Source organism: Mytilus galloprovincialis, chromosome 10 (assembly GCF_965363235.1).
Source record: "Mytilus galloprovincialis chromosome 10, xbMytGall1.hap1.1, whole genome shotgun sequence".
In the NCBI taxonomy this organism is placed as follows: domain Eukaryota; kingdom Metazoa; phylum Mollusca; class Bivalvia; order Mytilida; family Mytilidae; genus Mytilus; species Mytilus galloprovincialis.
Genome location: NC_134847.1, coordinates 86599222 through 86622502, shown reverse-complemented (window position 1 = coordinate 86622502; position 23281 = coordinate 86599222). Strand labels below are relative to the sequence as shown.

Below are 23281 nucleotides of genomic sequence, written 5' to 3'. Positions count from 1 at the left end.
CAGTTGTTGTACCAAGTAATGATTATGACAGTTGTAGTACCAAGTAATGATTATGACAGATGTTGTACCAAGTAATGATTATGACAGCTGTTGTACCAAGTAATGATTATAACAGTTGTACCATACCAAGTAATGATTATGACAGTTGTTGTACCACGTAATGATTATGACAGATGTTGTACCAAGTAATGATTATGACAGTTGTTGTACGAAGTAATGATTATGACAGTTGTTGTACCAAGTAATGATTATGACAGATGTTGTACCAAGTAATGTTTATGACAGTTGTTGTACCAAGTAATGATTATGACAGTTGTTGTACCAAGTAATGATTATGACAGATGTTGTACCAAGTAATGATTATGACAGTTGTTGTACCAAGTAATGATTATGACAGTTGTTGTACCAAGTAATGATTATGACAGATGTTGTACCAAGTAATGATTATGACAGGTGTTGTACCAAGTAATGATTATGACAGTTGTTGTACCAAGTAATGATTATAAGTAATGATTATGACAGTTGTTGTACCATACCAAGTAATGATTATGACAGTTGTTGTACCAAGTAATGATTATGACAGATGTTGTACCAAGTAATGATTATGACAGATGTTGTACCAAGTAATGATTATGACAGCTGTTGTACCAAGTAATGATTATGACAGCTGTTGTACCAAGTAATGATTATGACAGATGTTGTACCAAGTAACGATTATGACAGCTGTTGTACCAAGTAATGATTATGACAGATGTTGTACCAAGTAATGATTATGACAGATGTTGTACCAAGTAATGATTATGACAGCTGTTGTACCAAGTAATGACAGTTGTTGTACCATACCAAGTAATGATTATGACAGATGTTGTACCGACAGCTGTTGTACAAAGTAATGATTATGACAGCTGTTGTACCAAGTAATGATTATGACAGGTGTTGTACAACGTAATGATTATGACAGCTGTTGCACCAAGTAATGATTACGACAGTTGTTGTACCAAGTAATGATTATGACAGATGTTGTACCAAGTAATGATTATGACAGTTGTTGTACCAAGTAATGATTATGACAGTTGTTGTACCAAGTAATGATTATGACAGATGTTGTACCAAGTAATGGTTATGACAGTTGTTGTACCAAGTAATGATTATGACAGATGTTGTACCAAGTAATGATTATGAATGTTGTTGTACCATACCAAGTAATGATTATGACAGTTGTTGTACCAAGTAATGATTATGACAGATGTTGTACCAAGTAATGATTATGACAGTTGTTGTACCATACCAAGTAATGACTATGACAGTTATTGTACCATACCAAGTAATGATTATGACAGTTGTTGTACCAAGTAATGATTATGACAGTTGTTGTACCAAGTAATGATTATGACAGTTGTTGTAATATACCAAGTAATGATTATGACAGATGTTGTACCAAGTAATGATTATGACAGTTGTTGTACCAAGTAATGATTATGACAGATGTTGTACCAAGTAATGATTATGACAGTTGTTGTACCAAGTTATGATTATGACAGTTGTTGTACCAAGTTATGATTACAACAGTTGTTGTACCAAGTAATGATTATGACAGTTGTTGTACCAAGTTATGATAATGACCCTTGTTGTACCAAGTAATGATTACAACAGATGTTGTACCAGGTAATGATTACGACAGATGTTGTACCAAGTAATGATTACGACAGATGTTGTACCAAGTAATGATTACGACAGATGTTGTACCAAGTAATGATTACGACAGTTGTTGTACCAAGTAATGATTACGACAGTTGTTGTACCAAGTAATGATTACGACAGTTGTTGTACAAAGTAATGATTACGACAGTTGTTGTACCAAGTAATGATTACGACAGATGTTGTACCAAGTAATGATTACGACAGTTGTACCAAGTAATGATTACGACAGATGTTGTACCAAGTAATGATTATGACAGTTGTTGTACCAAGTAATGATTAAGACAGTTGTTGTACCAAGTTATGATTATGACAGTTGTTGTACCAAGTAATGATTATGACAGTTGTTGTACCAAGTAATGATGATGACAGTTGTTGTACCAAATAATGATTATGACAGTTGTTGTACCAAGTAATGATGATGACAGTTGTTGTACCAAGTAATGATGATGACAGTTGTTGTACCAAGTAATGATGATGACAGTTGTTGTACCAAGTAATGATTATGACAGTTGTTGTACCAAGTTATGATTATGACAGTTGTTGTACCAAGTAATGATTATCGCAGATCTTGTACCAAGTTATGATTATGACCGTTGTTGTCCATTCATTTGATGTGTTTGCATGAGTTTTTGATTTTGCCATTTAAAAAGGAAATTTCTGTTTTGAATTTTCCTTGGTGTTTGTTGTGAACTTTTATGTGCTGGTTTAGGTTGTTTCATGTATCCGTTTTTTTATTCTGTAGTTACTCACCACTTCAGTTTTATCATGTAAATCTATTATTTAGTCATTTTATAAAAATTTACTGTTTGAAAAAGTATGAATTATGCTAACAAAATTGAAAACAACACGTTTAATAATTTCTTGCGTCCGAAGCGGTTTTCTGGATTTATCTTCACCAGGAACGCTTACAGCCAAACATTTGAAATCCGAAGATGTATAAGTACCGAAACCGTCAAAGAGATATATGTAAAAAAATATCTAAAATAAATAGCCAAATTCAACTAAAGCCTAAATAATAAGGATGTACTTATCCCAAGCAGAAAACCCTAGCCGTGTTAGTCACAACTTTTTGGAATTGTTGGTCCTCAATGCTCTTAAACTTTATACTTGTTTTGGATTTCGATTTTTTTCATCTGAGCGTCACTCGTTAGTCTTGTGTGGACGCAAGGCGCGTCTGGTGTATTAGATTTTAACCCTAGTACCCTTTCTTAGTAGATATATATAGGAAGATGAGGTGTGAATGCCAATGAGACAACTCTCCATCCAAATAACAATTTATAAAAGTAAACCATTATAGGTCAATGTACGGCCTTCAACACGGAGCATTGGCTCACACCGAACAACAAGTTATAAAGGGCCCCAAAATTACCAGTGTAAAACCATTCAAACGGGAAAACCAACGGTCAAGTCTATTTAAAGTACGAGAAACAAGAAACACGTATAAATTACATAAACAAACGACAACTACTGTACATCAGATTCCTGACTTAGGACAGGTGTAAACATTTGCAGTTGGATAATCGATTAAACGCGTAAATGGTACAAAACCTTCTCCCCTTTTCTGAAACAATAGTATAACATCACAAAATAGAAAACAACACGATAAAATATCAATTGGAAGGCTTAACTCAATGAAAAAACGTAAATTAACACACTATGAACGAATGAATTTGATCTGCGATACCTGAATGTAAATACATAGTTAATAGAATATTAGGGACAACCATTCAAGGCTAAAAAGCAAACAAACAAGTCAAAACAAAGCCATGGCAAGACACCACCCCGAAATATTCCACCCTTAGAAAATAATCACTTTTGAAAAAAAAACGTTTTCATAATACATACAGGTAAATGAAAAATAACTTTGTCGTTTTAGGTATACTATTTCTGTCTATATAAAATCTTCCAATACTTAGGCATACCAAGAAAGGTCTGTCATATAAATACCTAATTTAGCACTAGATACATACGGGGTGAATATCAATAATAAAACTATACAATTAGAGCTAGCTCAAACTTCCCTGTACAGATTGAGGGAGAATAATCTTAATGTTCATACAAATGTAGTATGAAGAAGTGAAAATTAGTAGATATTCCAAATAATCAAAGCTTGTATATAATAGACAAGATCCATATTAATATAAAATAACAAACAAGTATTACAAATAGTATCAACAGGTCGAATTAACATTGCCATAAAAGTGGGAGGTTTGGCATGCCACAAAACCTGAAAGCGGGAGGTTTGGCATGCCACAAAACCCAAAAACGGGAGGTTTGGAATGCCACAAAACCAGGTTCAACCCCCCATGTTTTTCTTAAAATGTCCTGTTCCATTTTAATGTTGTGTTTCTGTTGTTTCAAAGTTCTCCTCTTATATTTGCTATGTTTCCCTCAGTTTTAGTTTGTAACCCGGATTTGTTTTTTTTTCTCAATCGATTTATGAATTTCGAACAGTGGTATACTACTGTTGCCTTTTCTACATATTAATATGTACCAAAGAAATATTTGATATACATCGACTGAATAACAACCCAATAACACGTTAATAACCCCATTTTTTGCCTTTAGTTTCAATAGAGCAATGTGTTTTATTAGTGAATATCGTTGTTGATATTATCTGTTGTCTTGGTTTGAAATCGACCTAATCAATATATGTATGTTGCATAAATAATAAAAATGTTTTCCTTGGTCTCTGTTTCCGTATAACACTATAATTATTTTGAAACCTAATACCGAGTGACAATATCCAAATAAATCCAATATTTAGTTTTATTGATATTTAGTTTTATTGTTGCAGAATTTATTGTAATCAATTCAACATTTAAACTATCTGTTGATTTAATACAAAGATTAAAATTAAAAACTCAATAAGATTCAATTTATTTTACATGAATGACTGTAACATAGAATACAGAAATAACGCGATAGGTATTTAATCTGAATTGTTTATTTTCCTGTTAAACTCTTCAAAAAACCGTCACGTTTGTATGTGTGGTCACATTACTCATCATGCGTGGGAATTGAAGAATTATAGAGGACTAGATTTTTACAATAGCAGAAGGTAAGAGTAAGTCTTCGAGGAAATTAAAACCAAAGATTATTTATTAAGAAAAAAGAACGCCTTCAGCTCCGTTAATAAATGTGAATCATAAGACTGGATACATGTTATCTAGTAATTATTTCTCGTAACTTTTTTGTAATATATTCTGACTTAATTCGATTTATTAATATTATTATAATTAATTGATTTTAGATCTTGATATATATATACTAAAAGTATTGGTGCAGTGTATTATTTCCGTCTTTAAATTATTGTAAACCATAAATTCCTCCCTGAGAAAATTACTATTGTTTTTTTTTTGGTCATAAACCCTATCGTTTATGAACCCCAGTCTGAAAAAAAAAAAATATGAAACTAATACTAGTATAGAATTGAAAGAAGAAAAAATAAACCAATCTGATTTATGGCAACAAAATACAAATATGACAGAAAGCAAAAAACGACGAGCACTGAATTACAGGCTCACTTCTACTAGGGACAGTCACATATGTAATGTGTCAATACAATTGAGAATTGAAATCGTTAGATGATTGTAGGACTCAGTGCTAACGAAATAAACCTGGTACGTTCTTGTAACAGCACAATATATACAACTACTCTAGTACAAGTAATCTTGATGTACAGGTCTAAAGATGCTTAACCAGTAACCGTTGTTATTCAACCTATGAAGGCAGACTGAAGTATTATTTACAATAACCGAAATTGTACCATAGCAAAGCTGTAAAACTGTATATAAACTCCATTTTTAAAGCTGCATATAAACTGCAACTCTGTTAAAAAGGTACATTAACTGTGCATTTTAAAAATCTGTGAATAACCTAAACATATCCGATATATAGATTCTATCACTGCACCTTGTGTGATACGATATCTATCCACAGTTTATATACAGTTTTATAGATGTACAGTTTATATACAGCTTTACAGCTGTACATTTGATATACAGCTTCACAGATGTACATTTGATATGCATCTTTAGACCTGTACATCAAGATTACTTGTACTAAAGTAGCTGTGTACACTGCTACAGTTTGAATCTACCAGTTCATGCCATTTGAACAATATGTTGTTGTTTGTTTTTTTTTATTTTGCTTGTTTGTAAGTCAATTGTTCAAATGAGTTGTGTATTGGTGTATTCTCGTTCTAAATGTATTCAAACTGAAAAATAGTTTTTTTTAATTCCTAGAAATTATTTTGTGTATCAATTATAGGGATAAACGTGTATAGTGAAATTAATATTTTAAAATACACCAATACTTTTGACTTTTTTAAATTATTGTTTTAGTATAGGATTTCCTCCATGTACCAATTCAACAGATAAAGTTGAATCTTGATATTTAAATAATGTATTATGCAGTGCACCCTTAATTAAACTAACAGTACATTGATAATGATCTCTGACTGACTTGTTTACATATAATATATAAAGACATATCTTAATGTTAATCATATCACCTAGATATTAAAATTTAATTCAATATGTTCTTAATATAGCGATCACTGTTTTATTGAACAACTAGGGGAGATTTGTAACATTTCGTATATATTCAAACAGTTACAGGAAGTCTGGAAATAAATTCTTATTACTTTAAAGATCATGTTACCAATTTCAGTATAGACCTGTGTGGTACATAACTTTTGTATTTTATGTTTCCATAGTTAATGTATCAATACGAAATACATATATAAAATAAAAAGTTTAAAAGGTCATCCCTGCGAAGGTTAATCTGTAATCAATCTGTAGATTTAATATTTATAATGTTTTCAAAAAGTTATATATATATATATACATTGTACAGGTACTCGAATAACATAAAATATTGAAATAAACGCAAGTCATTTGATGATTATATTTAAATTAAAACACACAGTTCAAATTTGAGTAAGAAATTTGTGACATATAGAATTTCCATAGATTTCTAAAAAGATTTCTAAAAAGCTTAGAACAACATACACATATGAGATATTTTTCTGTTAATGAGAAAAAAGAATAAATTCATCGTAGATTCCAATATTCAAATTTACATGTTTTCTAAAAATAAATTCATAAGTAACGCTCGCATAAAAAAGGGGAAAAAAACAACAAAAAAGGGTACGAAGTTAAAAAAGCATTTCTCTAAAATAACCATGGTATTACTACATGCTAAAAGCAGATCAAGTTAAAAATTAAAAAAAATAAAAAAAAAAAACAAAAAAAAAAAAAACAGGAAGTTCTTTCGCAATTCGTTCTTTCTCCAAGATGACTGTCACCGTATATCGCTTTTTGTTGCTCTCAAGTAAGACGCAATAGAATGTCGATTTTCAATCACGTTCGCGCATGAGATTTCAAAGACGTTTGTATGATGAATTAATCAATGACGTAATTTCAGATCAAGCATCGTCCTGAATAAACTCATCATAGATACCAGGACTAAAATTAGTATATACGCCAGACGCGCGTTTCGTCTACAAAAGACTCATCAGTGACGATCGAATCCAAAAAAAGTTAAAAAGGCCAAATAAAGTACGAAGTTGAAGAGCACACATGCATGGAATATTTGACATGACCGTTAAGAAACCAACAATCAATCAATCAGATCAAGCATCATACCGATGATTCCGTGCATGTCTCTCCAACTTTCGGGACACGCAGAAAAAAAGCTTGACGGTATACACGTACTGACCATAAGTCGATCTCTTGTTATTTTACATGTATACGACATAATTCACCTTTAATCAAAATGATACATGCATGTCATTGACTGAATCACGTCTGTTACCAAATTATTTTGAATTGTTTTGTATTAGCTTTTTAGCTCACCTTTCCTAAAAGGAAATGTGAGCTTTTGCCATCACTTGGCGTCCGTCGTCGTCCGTCCGTCGTCGTCGTCCGTCCGTCGTCGTCGTAAACTATTTCAAAGATCTTCTCCTCTGAAACTACTGAACCAATTCAAACCAAACTTCATCTGATTGATTCCTAGGGTATCTAGAATAAAGTTTGTGTTTTAATTCCCATTTCATCAAAAAACATGGCCGCCATGGCTAAAAATAGAACATAGGGGTAAAATGCAGTTTTTGGGTTATAACTCAAAAACCAAAGCATTTAGAGCAAATCTGACATGGGTAAAATTGCTTATCATGTCATAATCTATCTGCCCTGAAATTTTCAGATGAATCGGACAACCCGTTGTTGAGGTGCTGCCCCTAAATTGGTAATTTTAAGGAAATTTTACTGTTTTGGGTAATTATCTTGAATATAATTATAGATAGAGATAAACTTTAAACAGCAATAATGTTCGGCAAAGTAAGATTTACAAATAAGTCAACATGACTGAAATGGTCAATTGACCCCCTAAGGAGTTATTGTCCTTTATAGTCAATTTTTAACAATTTTTATAAAATTTGTAAATTTTTACTAACATTTTCCACTGAAACTACTGGGCCAAGTTCATTATAGATAGAGATAACTGTAAGCAGCAAGAATTTTCAGTAAAGTAAGACGTACAAACACATCACCATCACCAAAACACAATTTTGTCATGAATCCATCTGCTTCCTTTGTTTAATATTCACATAGACCAAGGTGAGCGACACAGGCTCTTTAGAGCCTCTAGTTTTAAATTATGTATACTCTGAAGCGCTAGTGGCTAAATGATTTTAAATTATTTTCACAAATACATGTATATATACATCGTTTTTATGCTTGTTCAATGATCTTTTTACGCTAAAAAAATAACCTCGTGTCTTCGAGACCAATAGATTGAATCCAGATTTAATTCCGCTTGCACACATACATCCTTATTCTTCTTTAAGTTCAATTTCAGTATAATTTTCAGTGTCTTTTTAGAATTACCCAAGGATTGACTGGGGCAATAATTGGTCATTTTGTAAACGTTGTTTTCGAATCACTTATGAACATGATGAAGGTTTGGTGCCATGCGCTATTGTCTTCCAAGAAAACTTGCACCAACTCGTTGCGGGGTCTGTTGGTAAACTATCCATATTTAACATCCTTATCTTTCATTGGCAGTTAAGAACATTTTCGTCCCTCATCCCAGTCGTAACACCTTGCAAAACCTACAAAATGTATACCTATTGCAATAATAGTAACGTTGATCTTGTCAAAAATATATACCACATACAATAACTGCAACTGGACGCATAAAAATCACCATCGAATTATGTACGAAATATTTTTTATGTGCAGAAGCGTGCAGATTATACTACTTGATTTCATATTCTCCCTCGGAGTCTAATTAAGGAAGAGATTTTTATCGTTCCATTTTATGACTATAGCTTCATCCATTATGTAAAATAACTTAATAAAAGATATATTTTGGTCAGACACTTGGAAATTAAATCCAAAATCAATACGAACGTACGTAACACAGAATATTAAGTAACATGCATTCCTGATACAACAACGATGAAAAATCTATAATAAGGAAGATAGCGATAATAGACGGGGGAAAACGTATTGACGAGTGGAAGCATCTTGCTTGTGGTTTAAAATTAGAAAAGAAGACACATGCTTTACTCCAAAAACAAAGTAATAAAAGGTCCTTAATACATTAAAATAAAAAAAAAAAAATGTTTAGGACACATGTCGGAAATGTCGGAAATTAACTCTCTCTCTCTCTCTCTCTCTCCATAATAATACTCTCATACCCTCATTTTCCATGGCTGTCTACTGTCTAGATTTCTCGGATCTTAATCCCTTAATTTAACCTACCTATTGTATTTGTTGTCAATTAAGTGTTCTGAATGTGTATGCAATATTTGCCTCTGGACGTTTTCTTTTTTCAATATTACATATTAAATAATAAAATATATATTTATTAACCCCGTTTAAATGTATATTTTACAATAACTAATGAAGGAAAATCATAAAGTGCTAGATTTGATTTAATTGGGAAGGGAGTTGTCTTCATTATATCAACTGAACGACAAAACAATAAAACTATTCACTTAACAACCAAAACATACGTGCATTTAATTTTGATAGTCTGAGTCAATTAACAAACATATCTATAAAACCCTTAAATGTATTTTACAAGTAGAAATACAATCAAGTTGAATATCTAACAAATGTTACCAAATCTAAATCAATAAACTTCAACTTAATACCTTTTTACCATTAATAATAATTGTGATTTAAAGAAGACAGTTTATTATATAGTTTAACTAATGCATTAAGAAGAGAAAGTGAGATATATATAAATTCCTATAAAATTACAGAAAAGTCAATAAAAGTGTAATGATGTCATTCGGCCGTATCAAGTCATTAAATGAATGAACTGTGGATAATTCAACACGTGTCTTATTGATTAGGTTTTATTTTTCCTTTCAGAAAGAGGATATTTTTACCTGCAGAATCTGATCCAATCTTCACGAGACAAACTAACGCGTAGATAGAGACACAACAAAGGACTTTCACTTTTCAGTTTGCATGAATGTGTAGTTATAATTATAAATTTGGAGAATTGAAGTATTTACTAAACGTCAACACCGTTATAAGTATGGTGAAGTATTTATTTTAAGTTAAGTAAACTTCTTGTGACACCTTGCAGTGATAAAATTGTTTATAATGGAAAAGACGGGTATTCTCCAGTGTGCTCAGGAATATAATTACCTGGTAGAAAAAGTCAACGTTAATCTCAAATCTCTAAAGACAGAACTCGTAAGTATAGATTTTACTGATTTTTTATTGGTAATATTACAGGAAGGTTATCTCTCAATGTGCACTAAATTCTTAATTTCTTATGGGGAAAAATGTCAAAGTAATCTGAAATCTTTAAAGACAGGGGAAAGGGTTAGGGTATGTTTTTTATGTATTTATTTTTATCAATGAAAAGACGATGCGTGCTTTTCAATGCACATATACATATGGTTATGTCATAGAACATATCAGTAATAATCTGAAATGTCCAGTAAAGGAAGTGGTTAGTATACATTCTAAATGTTTTTATTGTTTATCAATGAAGAGACGGTGCCCGCTCTCCGTACTACTTAGAATATAATTGTCTTGTGGAAAATGTCAAAACATGGAAGTTCTGGTTGTAGATGTTATTAATGTCTGTCCTATAAGTGAAGTTTTCTTGTATCGATTTTTTCATCTTAGATGTTTTTATTATGTTTCCTGGTGTATGCATCAAATGTTGACAAATAAACAACAACACAAGGGTCATTAATGAACATGTTATATAGCAAAAAATGTGCAAAATATTGGGTTTTATTGATCATGACGACATTTGTCCGAATACCAACAAAGACCAAAGTGCAACAAACATGACAAAATGAACATCTGAATATACACACATGGCCTTCAAAATAAGCTAAAAGTAATTAAGACTCAGCAAATTATATAAAATATACACATGCTAGATTATTCAATGTACTTATAATACAATACGTGTGCATTAATATTCATTATATGATTTGTAATATAATATATGCTAACACTGTATAATTGTGTCACTTTTGACATTTTACAAAAACAAACTTGTATTGATTATCAATTATAATCTCTTTTTTTTTTTAGTAAAACATATGATATATTACATGTATATATAAAATATTTCCTACGCAAACGGTATACATTACAGGTTTTAATAAAAAAAATATATCGGCTGCCATCATTATGTTTCTAACAAATTTGACATATTTTTTTTTCACTGTGTTTTTGTGAGATAAGTTGGAATAGATCTCTGTGTTGAAAACCGTATACTTATATCAACACTATACATATTGTCTAACGATATAACATCATAGTTACGACGTATGTATAACTGATATGCATGAAATATTTGCCCCTGGACGTTAGGTATTCAACAATTTATCAATCACTCTTTATTTCTTTATGTAATTAAATTTAGGAGCAGTCCTGGATAGAGTACAACTCATTCAATACCTTGTGTTCGAAGATTGATACGTACAGTTGCAAATATCTCAGCATATCCATGTTCAGGCCGGATAGAATGGTGGACATGCCACTTGAAAAACAAGTTGAACAGACTTTTTTTTGTCTGCACTAGGCAACCTACAAACCTCATATTATCGTTTAGAGAGCATTTGAAATATAAGAATTAAAAATTTTGCCGAAAAAACCCCAACCTTTTAAGTTAATATACATAAAAGAGACAATACAATATTACAACGAGAATAAAATTTAAATATTAAGTTGGTTAAAATCTAGGTTGTCAGGTCAATTATCTTAATACACCGGGAACACCCAGTTTCAACTATAATAAATATTGTAAGTTTATGTGTTTACAATCTTTAAAACAATTTAAGTACGCTAAGAGTTAGAAGTCATTATTTTAAATTCATTTGTTATTTACGGAAGACAAAGTCTGGTAAAAATCCTTACCACGCTATCATTAAAGAACACTTTCCCGAAATACTCATAGATATATGATAGTTCTATTAAAGTACGAAAGAGAATCAGATCTATAGTTTGCAACATTTAGTTTAAATTCTGACCTTTTATCGTGTTTTTATTTTATTTTCTAAATTCGAGAATTTTATTATTGTACATTTTGAAGTCCTTTTTCATATCGATTATCTTTTTTTAATTCTTTTAATTGAACTGAAATAATAAGAATTCCATAGTTTTATTGGTTGGATTCAGGTTCTCCCAACAACAGTACTGTTAGTAGGTCGTACATTCTCACGAAACTGTAATAAAAAAAACTTATAAATTGTGTACATTTGGCATGTTCTCTGTAAACGGTCACCCATTTGATACCTAAAAAATGAACTGAAATCAAATTGTAACTAAAATCTACCTTGGGTATGAAAATCACCAACAAATGGATTTGTGCTAATCCCTAAGTTTGTGAAAACATATACAATCGTGGTAATGCGTGCAAATATCAAATCGGATGCCTCTATGTTCTCTTCACGTATTTGTATAGGTTGATATATAAATATAAAGCGATGTTTTGATATTTTGGATATAAGACTACATCCATCGATATTTAATATAATATTGTAATCTAATTGGTTTAAGACAATAGTGAATACTGTTAAAAGCTGGGCTACTTATTAATAGTACCTCCGCTATCATCATTTGGTAAAGACTCGGATTCAGACTTGTCTCATTGGCACTCACACCACATCTTCCTATATCTATGAGACATGATATTATCGCTAATGCAATGAGACAAATATCCACAAGAGACAGCACTAAGATGTAAAAGACGATATGGCTATGTACGACCTTCATAAACCCGTACAATTTACTATAGTAAGCTATATTAGCATTACATGTATAACAAAACTTTATAACATAAAAAAAAAAATAATAAGATGTGGAATGGCCGATGATAAACAACTGTTCACAAGAGACAAACAATAGATTTAATACAGAAATAAACAACTGCCTATGTTTGCATGTAAGCATGAAATTGGGTTTATGGATATTATTAAGTACTATGTCCGAATCCAGTAAAAACTTTCATATAAATAATATTTTACAGAAATTAATTAATTCCAAGTTTCTATATTTGTCTTTTTTTTTTTTTTTTTTTTTATTTTAGGCCATTGCGTCGTTGTCAGTTTATTTTCGATCTATGCGTTTGACTGTGCCTCTGCGTATCTTTCGTCCCACTTTAACATCTTCATGTTTATGTATTTTTTCCCATAGTCCAATGATCATGAAATGTGCTTTTTGAATCTATTTTAGAACTCTATTTTATATTGTACCACGTAGATTGCTAACACATTTCTAAAAACAACATGGGAAATGTTTTTTTTTTATATTATATGCAACTACTTATGTGTTTATCTTGAACCCAATGACATAGTTTTATACTAAAATGTAAACAAACAGTATACTACAAAGCAAAGTATTTTACTGAAATGTTTGATGTAGAACGGCTCCCATCAACATATAAGTGATGATCAAGTTTTATTGACATGACCTCTGTCAACACATGCTAGCACTTGATATATGAAATATTGCTTCCTTAAAGTACAAATCAGTTTTATTTATACTACATCAAAAATAAATTTCGTGTCAGAAGTGAAAATATTGTGAGTGCAAGTTATTAGATTCATAAACTTTTTTCAAAGTAAAATAGCGCTTTTTCTGTTTTAATTGAAAATAAAATTGGAAGTTATCATGTACTATGGTTATGTCATAAACATTTGCAAGTTCGATAACATAAAAGTGCAGTATATAAAAATAGAAGAAATGAAGAAGCTGTAGATCTCATTAAAATTTCCATGTCTTTACTTTTTAGTGATCAACATTTTTATACAAACGCTCAACAAAGTTAGAGGTAAATAGGGACTCTCATGTCCGTCCGTCCGTCACACTTTTAGTTTCACAAAATTGTAAACAAATAGCCACTTTTCATCAAAATTTGAATATTTTGGACTAAATAAAACAGTTGATTTCGATGTTCTTGGTTTTCATTTTAACGAAAGTATTATTGTTCAAAAAATTTAATACAATAAATTCTTGACACTTTAAATCGAAGTTTACTTAATCAAAGTTTTCTAATATAATTTTATCAGCACAATGTACTATACTATGAAATTTACGTAATCGTCCCCCAATTTGCAAGGTTGGACCAGACTTCATTCTGGTAAATCCACACCAGATCCTACTTGATTTATTGTAAAACATGTTTCCGGTTGATTACTCATGGAATATTTGCCATTGGACCATAATCTAACAAAAATCATTTTACATGGTCTTTGTAATCGATTCAAAGCTATATTTTAATCTATCTTATTTCAGCTGGCTATGAAGAAACAAGATGTTAACTTACTGAAACAGCTGATACATATCAGCGACGTTATACAAACAATATGTCAGAAACAGCACACGCCTAGCCCTGATAGCGCTGTTGACGAGTCACCCACAGAAACCTTCAACAAAACAAAGAGGGCACCACTAGTCAGACAACAAAGTGTTCCTTATTATATAACTGTGTTAAGAGCTCAATCTAGTAGTTTTAATTCAAGTTTTGAAGGTATGCAATCGTCTCGTCTTGTTTGTTTAGATAACACAGATATACGTGGATAATGAATACAAAGTTTATAGTTAATGGAAGTTTATAATAATATCACGAGTTTTCAATTAGAAGAAATGTCGTACACTGAAGTGCATACAGCAACGTATTAATATTTGATTTTATAAAAAAGAAGATGTTGTATGATTGCCAATGAGACAACTGTCCACAAGAGACCAAAATGACACAGAAATTAACAACTATAGGTCACCGGTTGACCTTCAACAATGAACAAAACCCATACCGCATAGTCAGCTATAAAAGGCCCCGATAAGACAATGTAAAACAATTCAAACGAGAAAACTAACGGGCCTTAATCATATAAAAAAAATGAGCGAAAAACACATATGTAACACATAAACAAACGACAACCACTGAATTACATGCATTTCAGTATTTGTCTTTTCTACTTTTTGATTCAGTTTGTGTTCTTTTTTTTCAATGTTTAACTTATTTTTTGGTGACAGTTCGTCGTTTTCGTTTATTGCAATGATTTTGTCTGTCGCACCAGGGCTTGTGAATTTTTATTCTCATTTATTTTTGTATATTCCATTGTTTGCTATAATAGCTGCACTTTTATACAATATGAACAGGTTTTCGATTGGCCTTTTCAGAATCTAAAGGACTATGGGTAATCTCATTGTTCGTACACCAAAGTGAAAATAAAGTTACGCCATTGGTTGAATTTTCATTGTTTATCACTTTTTAAACCAATCATAGCGTTTTGGTGTACGCGTTGGGAAACATTACCTATAATGCATTAGATTCTGAAACGGCGAATAGAGTGTGTCGATACTAACAATGTTTGTTTGTTCAACAACAAAAGTGACCCTACCCAGTTTCAACTGTTTTACGTAGTCCCTTTTGTTTTTATGAACCAATGAAAAACACCTGTTTTTCGACATTGCCTTATGGCATGATTGTTCACTAACTTGTTCATCATTATAGCCGTTTGGTGAATCTTTATATATCTATATCTTAAATACATAACATAATGTTTCTTTAATGTATCCTTTACCAGAACAATAGTAAAGTTTTGTATTTTATAGGAATCAACGAAATTCCTGAAGATGAAACAGATTTCTGCTCGAATGATGATAGTGACAGTTTACTGTCGGTCAGTATGAACGGAAGTTACTCCACAGTTCCACTATATATACAGAGGGCGAACCGACCTAGGTCCCTGTCGTATGAGGAACCAGTCGGTGGAACCAGTCATGGCAGTATTGTAGGACTGGACGACAGTTTCTTTGAAAGTGTTCTGCAAAAGAATATTGCCTTGTGGAAATCTGAGACACAATCAGACAAAACTAAACTATACAGTGGTGACAATGTTATTGGAACTTAGAGACAAATGTGAATTCCACTATTTGATTTTACAACGCAAACGTCCATGCCGTGTCAAAACCAAACATCACTTTCTCGAACCTCTGAAAAGATCTCTTTCATTTCAAATATGGTATACGAAGGTTTTACAATGTTATCAAGCACTTACGTAATCAGACATTTGAAATGTGTGGAGTAATTTTTGATATTTTATACTTCGACTCATGACCAACGAAAACGGTTAAAATTAAGTTTGTATAGGATGGTTAACTTAAAAATTTTGAATTTCAAATGTATACCTATACATGTATATGTATTTATCAACCTTGGATTAGACCAACGAATACTTTATGGGACATGTACAGGGAGGGAGCAATTATATATGATCCGTAACATAATACATATATGTCAAATAATTTAAACACATTTACACACACCATTTAAAAAATGATGTTTTAATCATATACACTGATACTTTTGCATAGGTACTATTTCTGTACTTAAAATTTGAAATACTGGAAATTTACTTTTAATAAGTTAATTAAGTTCTATTTCCTTACTTTAAAATTATTGTAATATTTAGGTACCTTTATTTTACAGTACCTGATTTGTACTTGAAATAATACCAACAATGATCACAGTACTCCATGTTTGAACATCATATTAACTTTATGGGGTTTGAAATAGACAAGCTTTCAAAATGCTGAAAATGTAACGGTGTAACCAAAAATCGGTTGTACTTAAATTTAAAGTACAAAACAAGTACTGTAAAATACAGTTACCTAAATATTATAATAGCCTTTTAGAGTAACAAAATAGTATTAAATATTAAAAGTATTGTTTTTTGTACAGAAATATTACCTATGCAAAAGTAGCAGTGTACACCTAGCATTAGAAATGATATTTTAATTGTATACACACATCGTTTGAAAATAGTGTTTTAATTGTTTATTGCTTTATAAAAAACGATTACAGAGAGTTTAGTTAGAAATTAAGTCCTAAATTTCTAGATAGTTAACTCGAATGAATCAAGTAAAATTTTACAAATCGGTTATATATATATATATATTATGTTATTTTGTTGTCAAATGTGTGCAATATATATTTTTATTATTAAAATGTGAAAATAATAGCATTGAGTTTGATAAACAAGCCAGTTTTGTCAGAATGTAATTTATCATACTTAAGTTATATAGGGACACGGAGGGTCTCTTTTAAAAAGAGTTGCTACGATGGTTTATGCAATTAAAATTTAAAAAAGGTGTGCATACTAGTTAAAAATTAAAAGACGAGAAAAAAAATAAATATATGCGAAGTATAAAAATAATAAAAAAAATCACACCAGTTCTTATCCAGTTCCAGGTTTGCACAAGACTTATTGTGGAATTGATATATGTCTGTCAAAATTGAATATTTAAAGTTATGCAGACAATTGAAAAATGGCCAAAAACGTTGCTAAAATCTTTCTCGGAATTAGGCAAACATTTGAATAAAAGCCAACTAATCTTTACATCTTTAATTCATTCAAAATGGTTGGTACTTTTTACATTTAAAATTATACTACCTGTGCATGTTCAAAGTATAAAGTCTTCTTTTCTTCATAGATAAATGATCATAAATACTGTAGGATTTTAAGAAGAACGGTTGGTTTTCGTTGTATTTATTTCCAATGCGAGCCTACTAATTGACATTGAGTCATTTATGTGTGTTTTCTGTTATTCTGACATCAACATATCGTATAATCGATATGTAACCAAATTATTATTGCGTAATGATTGTAGATAGCTGCAATTTCAGTACAAATGTTGAAAGTTTTTAAACATTGAAATCATGGAACTTATTTCAGAATGGGCTGGACTGATGTAAGGGTTAGTCGGACTCGTAAGCTGAAAACGAAAAAATCGTGATAGCATATGTCAAATTGTTCGTGACTTCGCCACTACTTTAAACTCTCGCAAATTGGTAGAATTCATGTTACGCAATCTTTAATTTTTGTGGAGAAGTGTCTTTAAATAGTGATGGTTTCTTTTCATCTTGTTTTTTCCTTTTTCCTTTTTCTATTTTTCCCTTTTTGTTCTCTATGATGAAATTACAGGGTAAAACAACACTCGCTTCGCTACGAAACTGTTGAGTATACTAAATTCTAAGTAAATTGACGTGTTATAAAAACATTTTCATAGAAATTTTTATAGCCCGAAAGTTTCTCATGTAGAAAACTTTACAACGGTGGTACAAAACGAGAAAAATCGTAAATCCCCATTTGTTCATAATGTTACGTACATCATTGTATTTCATTCATTATATTGCAGTGTACCTGCATCGTACATGTAGCTATTGCTATTGCTATATCAGCTATTGTCGGGGTAATGCATGTATGAGTCGGAAAAGAAAAAATATAAAACATAATAAATAAATAAAAAAAAAACTACAATCGTCATACATGTATGACAAGCTTTTAATTTAGTACGCCCAGATATCACTCGTATATCATTTTTACAAATAACACATCAAACCTAACCATTTGATAGTCTCGTGAGAATAATTTACACGAAACTGTTTTTAATATTTAATAATCATGTGAAATGTATCTTTAATAGGACAGAGTACTAAGGAGACAGAAAATATAATGGACCATGGTTATTATATATAATTGGACCATCACATACATTTAAATATATGATTATTATTTATGATTTCAAGCAGCACATACGAATACTATACTATTTATCGTTTATTAAAAAACAACATTATTCATGTGAAAATAGAGAGATCGTTTAAATGGTTTTACTATCTATTCATCTTTAAACTGGAATCTTTAAAAATAGAATAAAGTCTGTATTCAAATGAAGCTAAAAATGGCGACACACTAATTATATTTTATGTATCAGTCATCAAATGTTTAATAATGAACCATACCGGACAAACTTTTGTGAAACGAAACTATAAACGCCACTTATAAACTTATAAAGAGGTTTGGGCCTTGGTGGCTGATTGGTCTAAGTTGTCCAATACTCACGTATCACTAGCCAGTCGACACTGATGTTGTGAGATCAAATCCCGCGTACGGAGCAGGTGTACTCAACTTCAATCTTAGTTGACTAGGCTTGTCTGTTTTCCTACCGAATGTCATGGTTCTCTACGCCAATAAAAATGACCGATATGAATAGTACAGTATTGTTGAAAGTTGCGTACAACACTAATCAATCAAAATAAAGAGGTTAACTGGTGTTGTTTAAAAAAAAAGATCTTTTAACTTTAATGTACCAGAGTTATCTTTCTTATCTTGTATATAACACAATTTTATATCATAAATTAAGGTACTTATCTGACAAATGTACTAAAGGATTTCAATCTCGTTGGTATTAGAATCGACCGGAAGTTCGAAATGCGCGAGAATCATATGTTATGATACATCCGGTCCACTATAACTATAAGTTTTCTTTCTCGGCGGCTTAGAAGATAGTCGTGTTACTACGTGCTCGTCATGCTGCCGTTTGAGATGGCAGAGGAAAGTAGATACGGAGACATTTCTCTAGTTGAAGCATATACTTTTGAGGATTCCTCTCTTTAAGTGTACAAGTCATGTGCACCTTCATCTATTTCATTAGTTACGAAGAATATTTATCTTGAATATCTTTTTAGATAGAGATAAACTGTAAACAGCAATACTGTTCAGCAAAGTAAGATCTACAAATAATTCAAGATGATCAAAATTGTCGATTGACCCCTTAAGGAGTTATGGCCCTTAATAGTCAATTTTTAATAATTGTTCATAAATTTTTGAAATCTTTCAAAAATCTTCACTTCTAAAACTTCCTTGCAAGTTTAATCACACTTAGCCGCAATAGTTTTCTAGTTTTAAAAATGTATACGATGACCCCGTCTGCCAACCAACATGGCCGACATGGCTAAAATAAATTATAGGGGTGAAATGCAGTTTTTGCATGTTTAACCCGCCACATTCTGTATGTATGTCCCTAGCCGATAACTCTGTGATGGCGTTATTGATGTGTTACATATTTTTTTTTCGTTCATTTTTTGTACACAAATTAGGCAGTTAGTTTTCTCGTTTGAATTGTTTTACATTTGTCATTTCGAGGTCTTTTATAGCTGAAATATGAGTTTTGCTCATTGTTGAAGGCCGTACGATGACCTATACTTGTTAATTTATGTGTCATTTGGTCTCTTGTGGAGAGTTGTCACATTGGTAATCATACCACATCTTCTTAATTTTTGTATTTGGCTTATATATCTGAAACCAAACCATTTAGAGAAAATTGTCCGGGATATAAATGCTCATCAAGTTAAGATCCATCTGCACTGAAATTGTCAGACCAATCAGACAACCCGTTGTTGTTTTGCTGTCCCTGAATTGGTAATTTAAGGAAATTTTGCAGTTTTTGGTTATTATCTTGAATACTATAATAGTTATAGATAAACTGAAAACAACAAAGTGTTCAGCAAAGAAAAATATATGTTCAAAAATGTCGATTGACCCTTTAAGGAGTTATAGCCCTTAATAGTCAATTTTTAACATTTGTTCGTTTTTGTGTAATTATTCACAAAAAAATTCTCCTCTGTAACTACTTTGCCAAGTTTAATCACACTTGTCCACAATCATCATTGGGGTATCTAGTTAAAAAAAATGTGCTTGATGAACAGATGGACAACATGGCTATACATAATAGAGGAGGTAAAATGCAAGTTTTGTCTATTAATTTGAAAACAAACTTTAATAAAGAGAGAAAATCTGACCAGGCAAAAATGTTGGTTGAGCTCAAGACGTCTGATAGGAGTTATTGCCCTTTAATGAACATTTTTTTACCCTTTTTCATATTTGCCTACTAAATTGAAAACTGTAATTGATACAGAGAAATTTTAAAATGATCAACACGACAAGTTCCACATCAACATGAAATAGGTCAACATGGTTGAAATCGTCATTATGGTAGTTATTGCCCTTTGATGATGACTTTTACTAAAAATTTTTGCGTGCTTGCATTATATCTTAAAATTATATTAGACAGATAGAACCTTAGCTAAAGCAAAAATGATCACAAAACAAAATCGTCAATGAAGACAATATGGGGGAAATGGTCAGACGACTACTTATTGGAGTTATAATTGCCTTTTAAAGACGATTTTCACCTTTTTTCATGACGTGACAATATGAAATTCAGAAAAAAACGGTCTTCTTATGTCATAATTAAATTTCAACCAATCTTTTGCCGAGAACAGATATTTTACCAGTGATGAAAATTTTTCTTACACCGACCAAGAAATTTGTATATAACACACAAAATTGAGAAAGCATTATTATGATTACAAGATAACTTTAATATAAAATTGAGAATGGAAATGGGGAATGTGTCAAAGAGACAACAACCCGACCAAATAAAAAACAACAGCAGAGGGTCACCAACAGGTCTTCAATGTAGCGAGAAATTCCCTCACCCGGAGGCGTCCTTCAGCTGGCCCCTGAACAAATATATACTAGTCCAGTGATAATGAACGCCATACTAATTTCCAAATTGTACACAAGAAACTAAAATTAAAATAATACAAGACTAACAAAGGCCAGAGGCTCCTGACTTCGGACAGGCGCAAAAAAGCGGCGGGGTTAAACATGTTTGTGAGATCTCAATCCTCCCCCTATACCTCTAACCAATGTAGAAAAGTAAACGCATAACAATACGCACATTAAAATTCAGTTCAAGAGAAGTCCGAGTCTGATGTCAGAAGATGTAACCAAAGAAAATAAACAAAATGACAATAATACATAAATAACAACAGACTACTAGCAGTTAACTGACATGCCAGCTCCAGACTTCAATTAAACTGACTGAAAGATTATGATTTCATCATATGAACATCAGGCACAATCCTTCCCGTTAGGGGTTTAGTATCATACCATCATAACATATATGAGAAGAACATAACCCGTGTCATGCCAACAACTGTTTTTAGAATAAATGTGTTTAGTTCCGATGCAAAGACCTTATCAGTGACTCAATATTAACGCCAAAATATGCAATCTTTAATGACTTGACAACAGTATCGTAATTATATCCCTTCTTAATAAGTCTATTCAAAGGTATACATTTATATATATAGAACTTCTGACATACAGACCAGACAAATTCTACCAGAACCTCGTATGGCTAGCGCTCTTTTGTGTTTTTTTCCTGAGTAGTACTTTGCATATAAAAGCAAACTCAGGTATACCAGTTTACCACTGTTACTCCAAGTTTAAACATGTATTTTTGATACAAAATTTACAAATACGTGTTCACTAATATTTCAGAATTTAAACCTTGAATATTCCACATGTCAAAAAAAAAAGAGTAAAATCACAAAAATACTGAAAATTGAGGAAAATTCAACACGGAAAGTCCCTAATCAAATGACAAAATCAATAGATCAAACATATCAAACGAAGGGACAACAACTGTCATACTCCTTCTACTTCTACTATATAATGACCGCCTTCAACACGTTGTAGTTTACGTCACTTGTACTGCGCAGTGCTTTGTGAAGACATATATACAGTGAAATATAACAAATTTGAGATAATAAACAAAACAAAAAGTTTTCCCCTGAGAATGCAAGTTTCCACCTGACTTGGAATACACATTTACTTATGTAGAAAATGGTGGATCGAACCTGGTTTTATAGCTAGCTAAAACTCTTTCATGTATGACAGTCGCACCAAATTCCATTATATTGACAATGATGCGTGAACAACACAAACAGACATAAAAGGTAAAAAATGTCACAAATAGGAATACAGCAGTCAACATTAAGTTATAATCTTGACCACAATAAAAACAAACAATATTTACCAAAGAAGCACTATGTACTGGCCGGACCAGTGAGTGTAATCAAGATGACTGGGTTTCAGTATGGATAAAATAATCAGGAGCTGACTTTTATTTTACTACCAATCCAAAAGGCGAAAAACTGAAAATACAAATATAAATATAATTTTATAATGTGTTCAATGATAATTAAAGTCCATTAAAAATACGGATAAACAGTTCGTAGATATATAAAGCTGTTAAAGTTCTTTATAATAATAAATACTAGCAGATGAATATGCTTGCACACGTCGGGTTCTGTCTTGAATTAAATTGTGTTATCGCAGACACGAGCAATTTGAACGGTTAAATGTTCATAATTTCTTCATAACATA

The 23281-nt window shown here is 31.5% G+C and overlaps 1 protein-coding gene across 1 annotated transcript; it reads left to right on the top strand.

Moving 5' to 3' along the window:
- The first annotated feature begins 4619 nt into the window (after window positions 1-4619).
- On the top strand, window positions 4620-17221 carry LOC143048686 (uncharacterized). The gene is made up of 4 exons (XM_076222493.1): window positions 4620-4762; window positions 10092-10421; window positions 14490-14724; window positions 15813-17221. The coding sequence occupies exons 2-4, from the start codon at window positions 10329-10331 to the stop codon at window positions 16109-16111; spliced, it is 627 nt and encodes a 208-aa protein (XP_076078608.1). The 5' UTR covers window positions 4620-4762; window positions 10092-10328; the 3' UTR covers window positions 16112-17221.
- Window positions 17222-23281: the final 6060 nt, after the last annotated feature.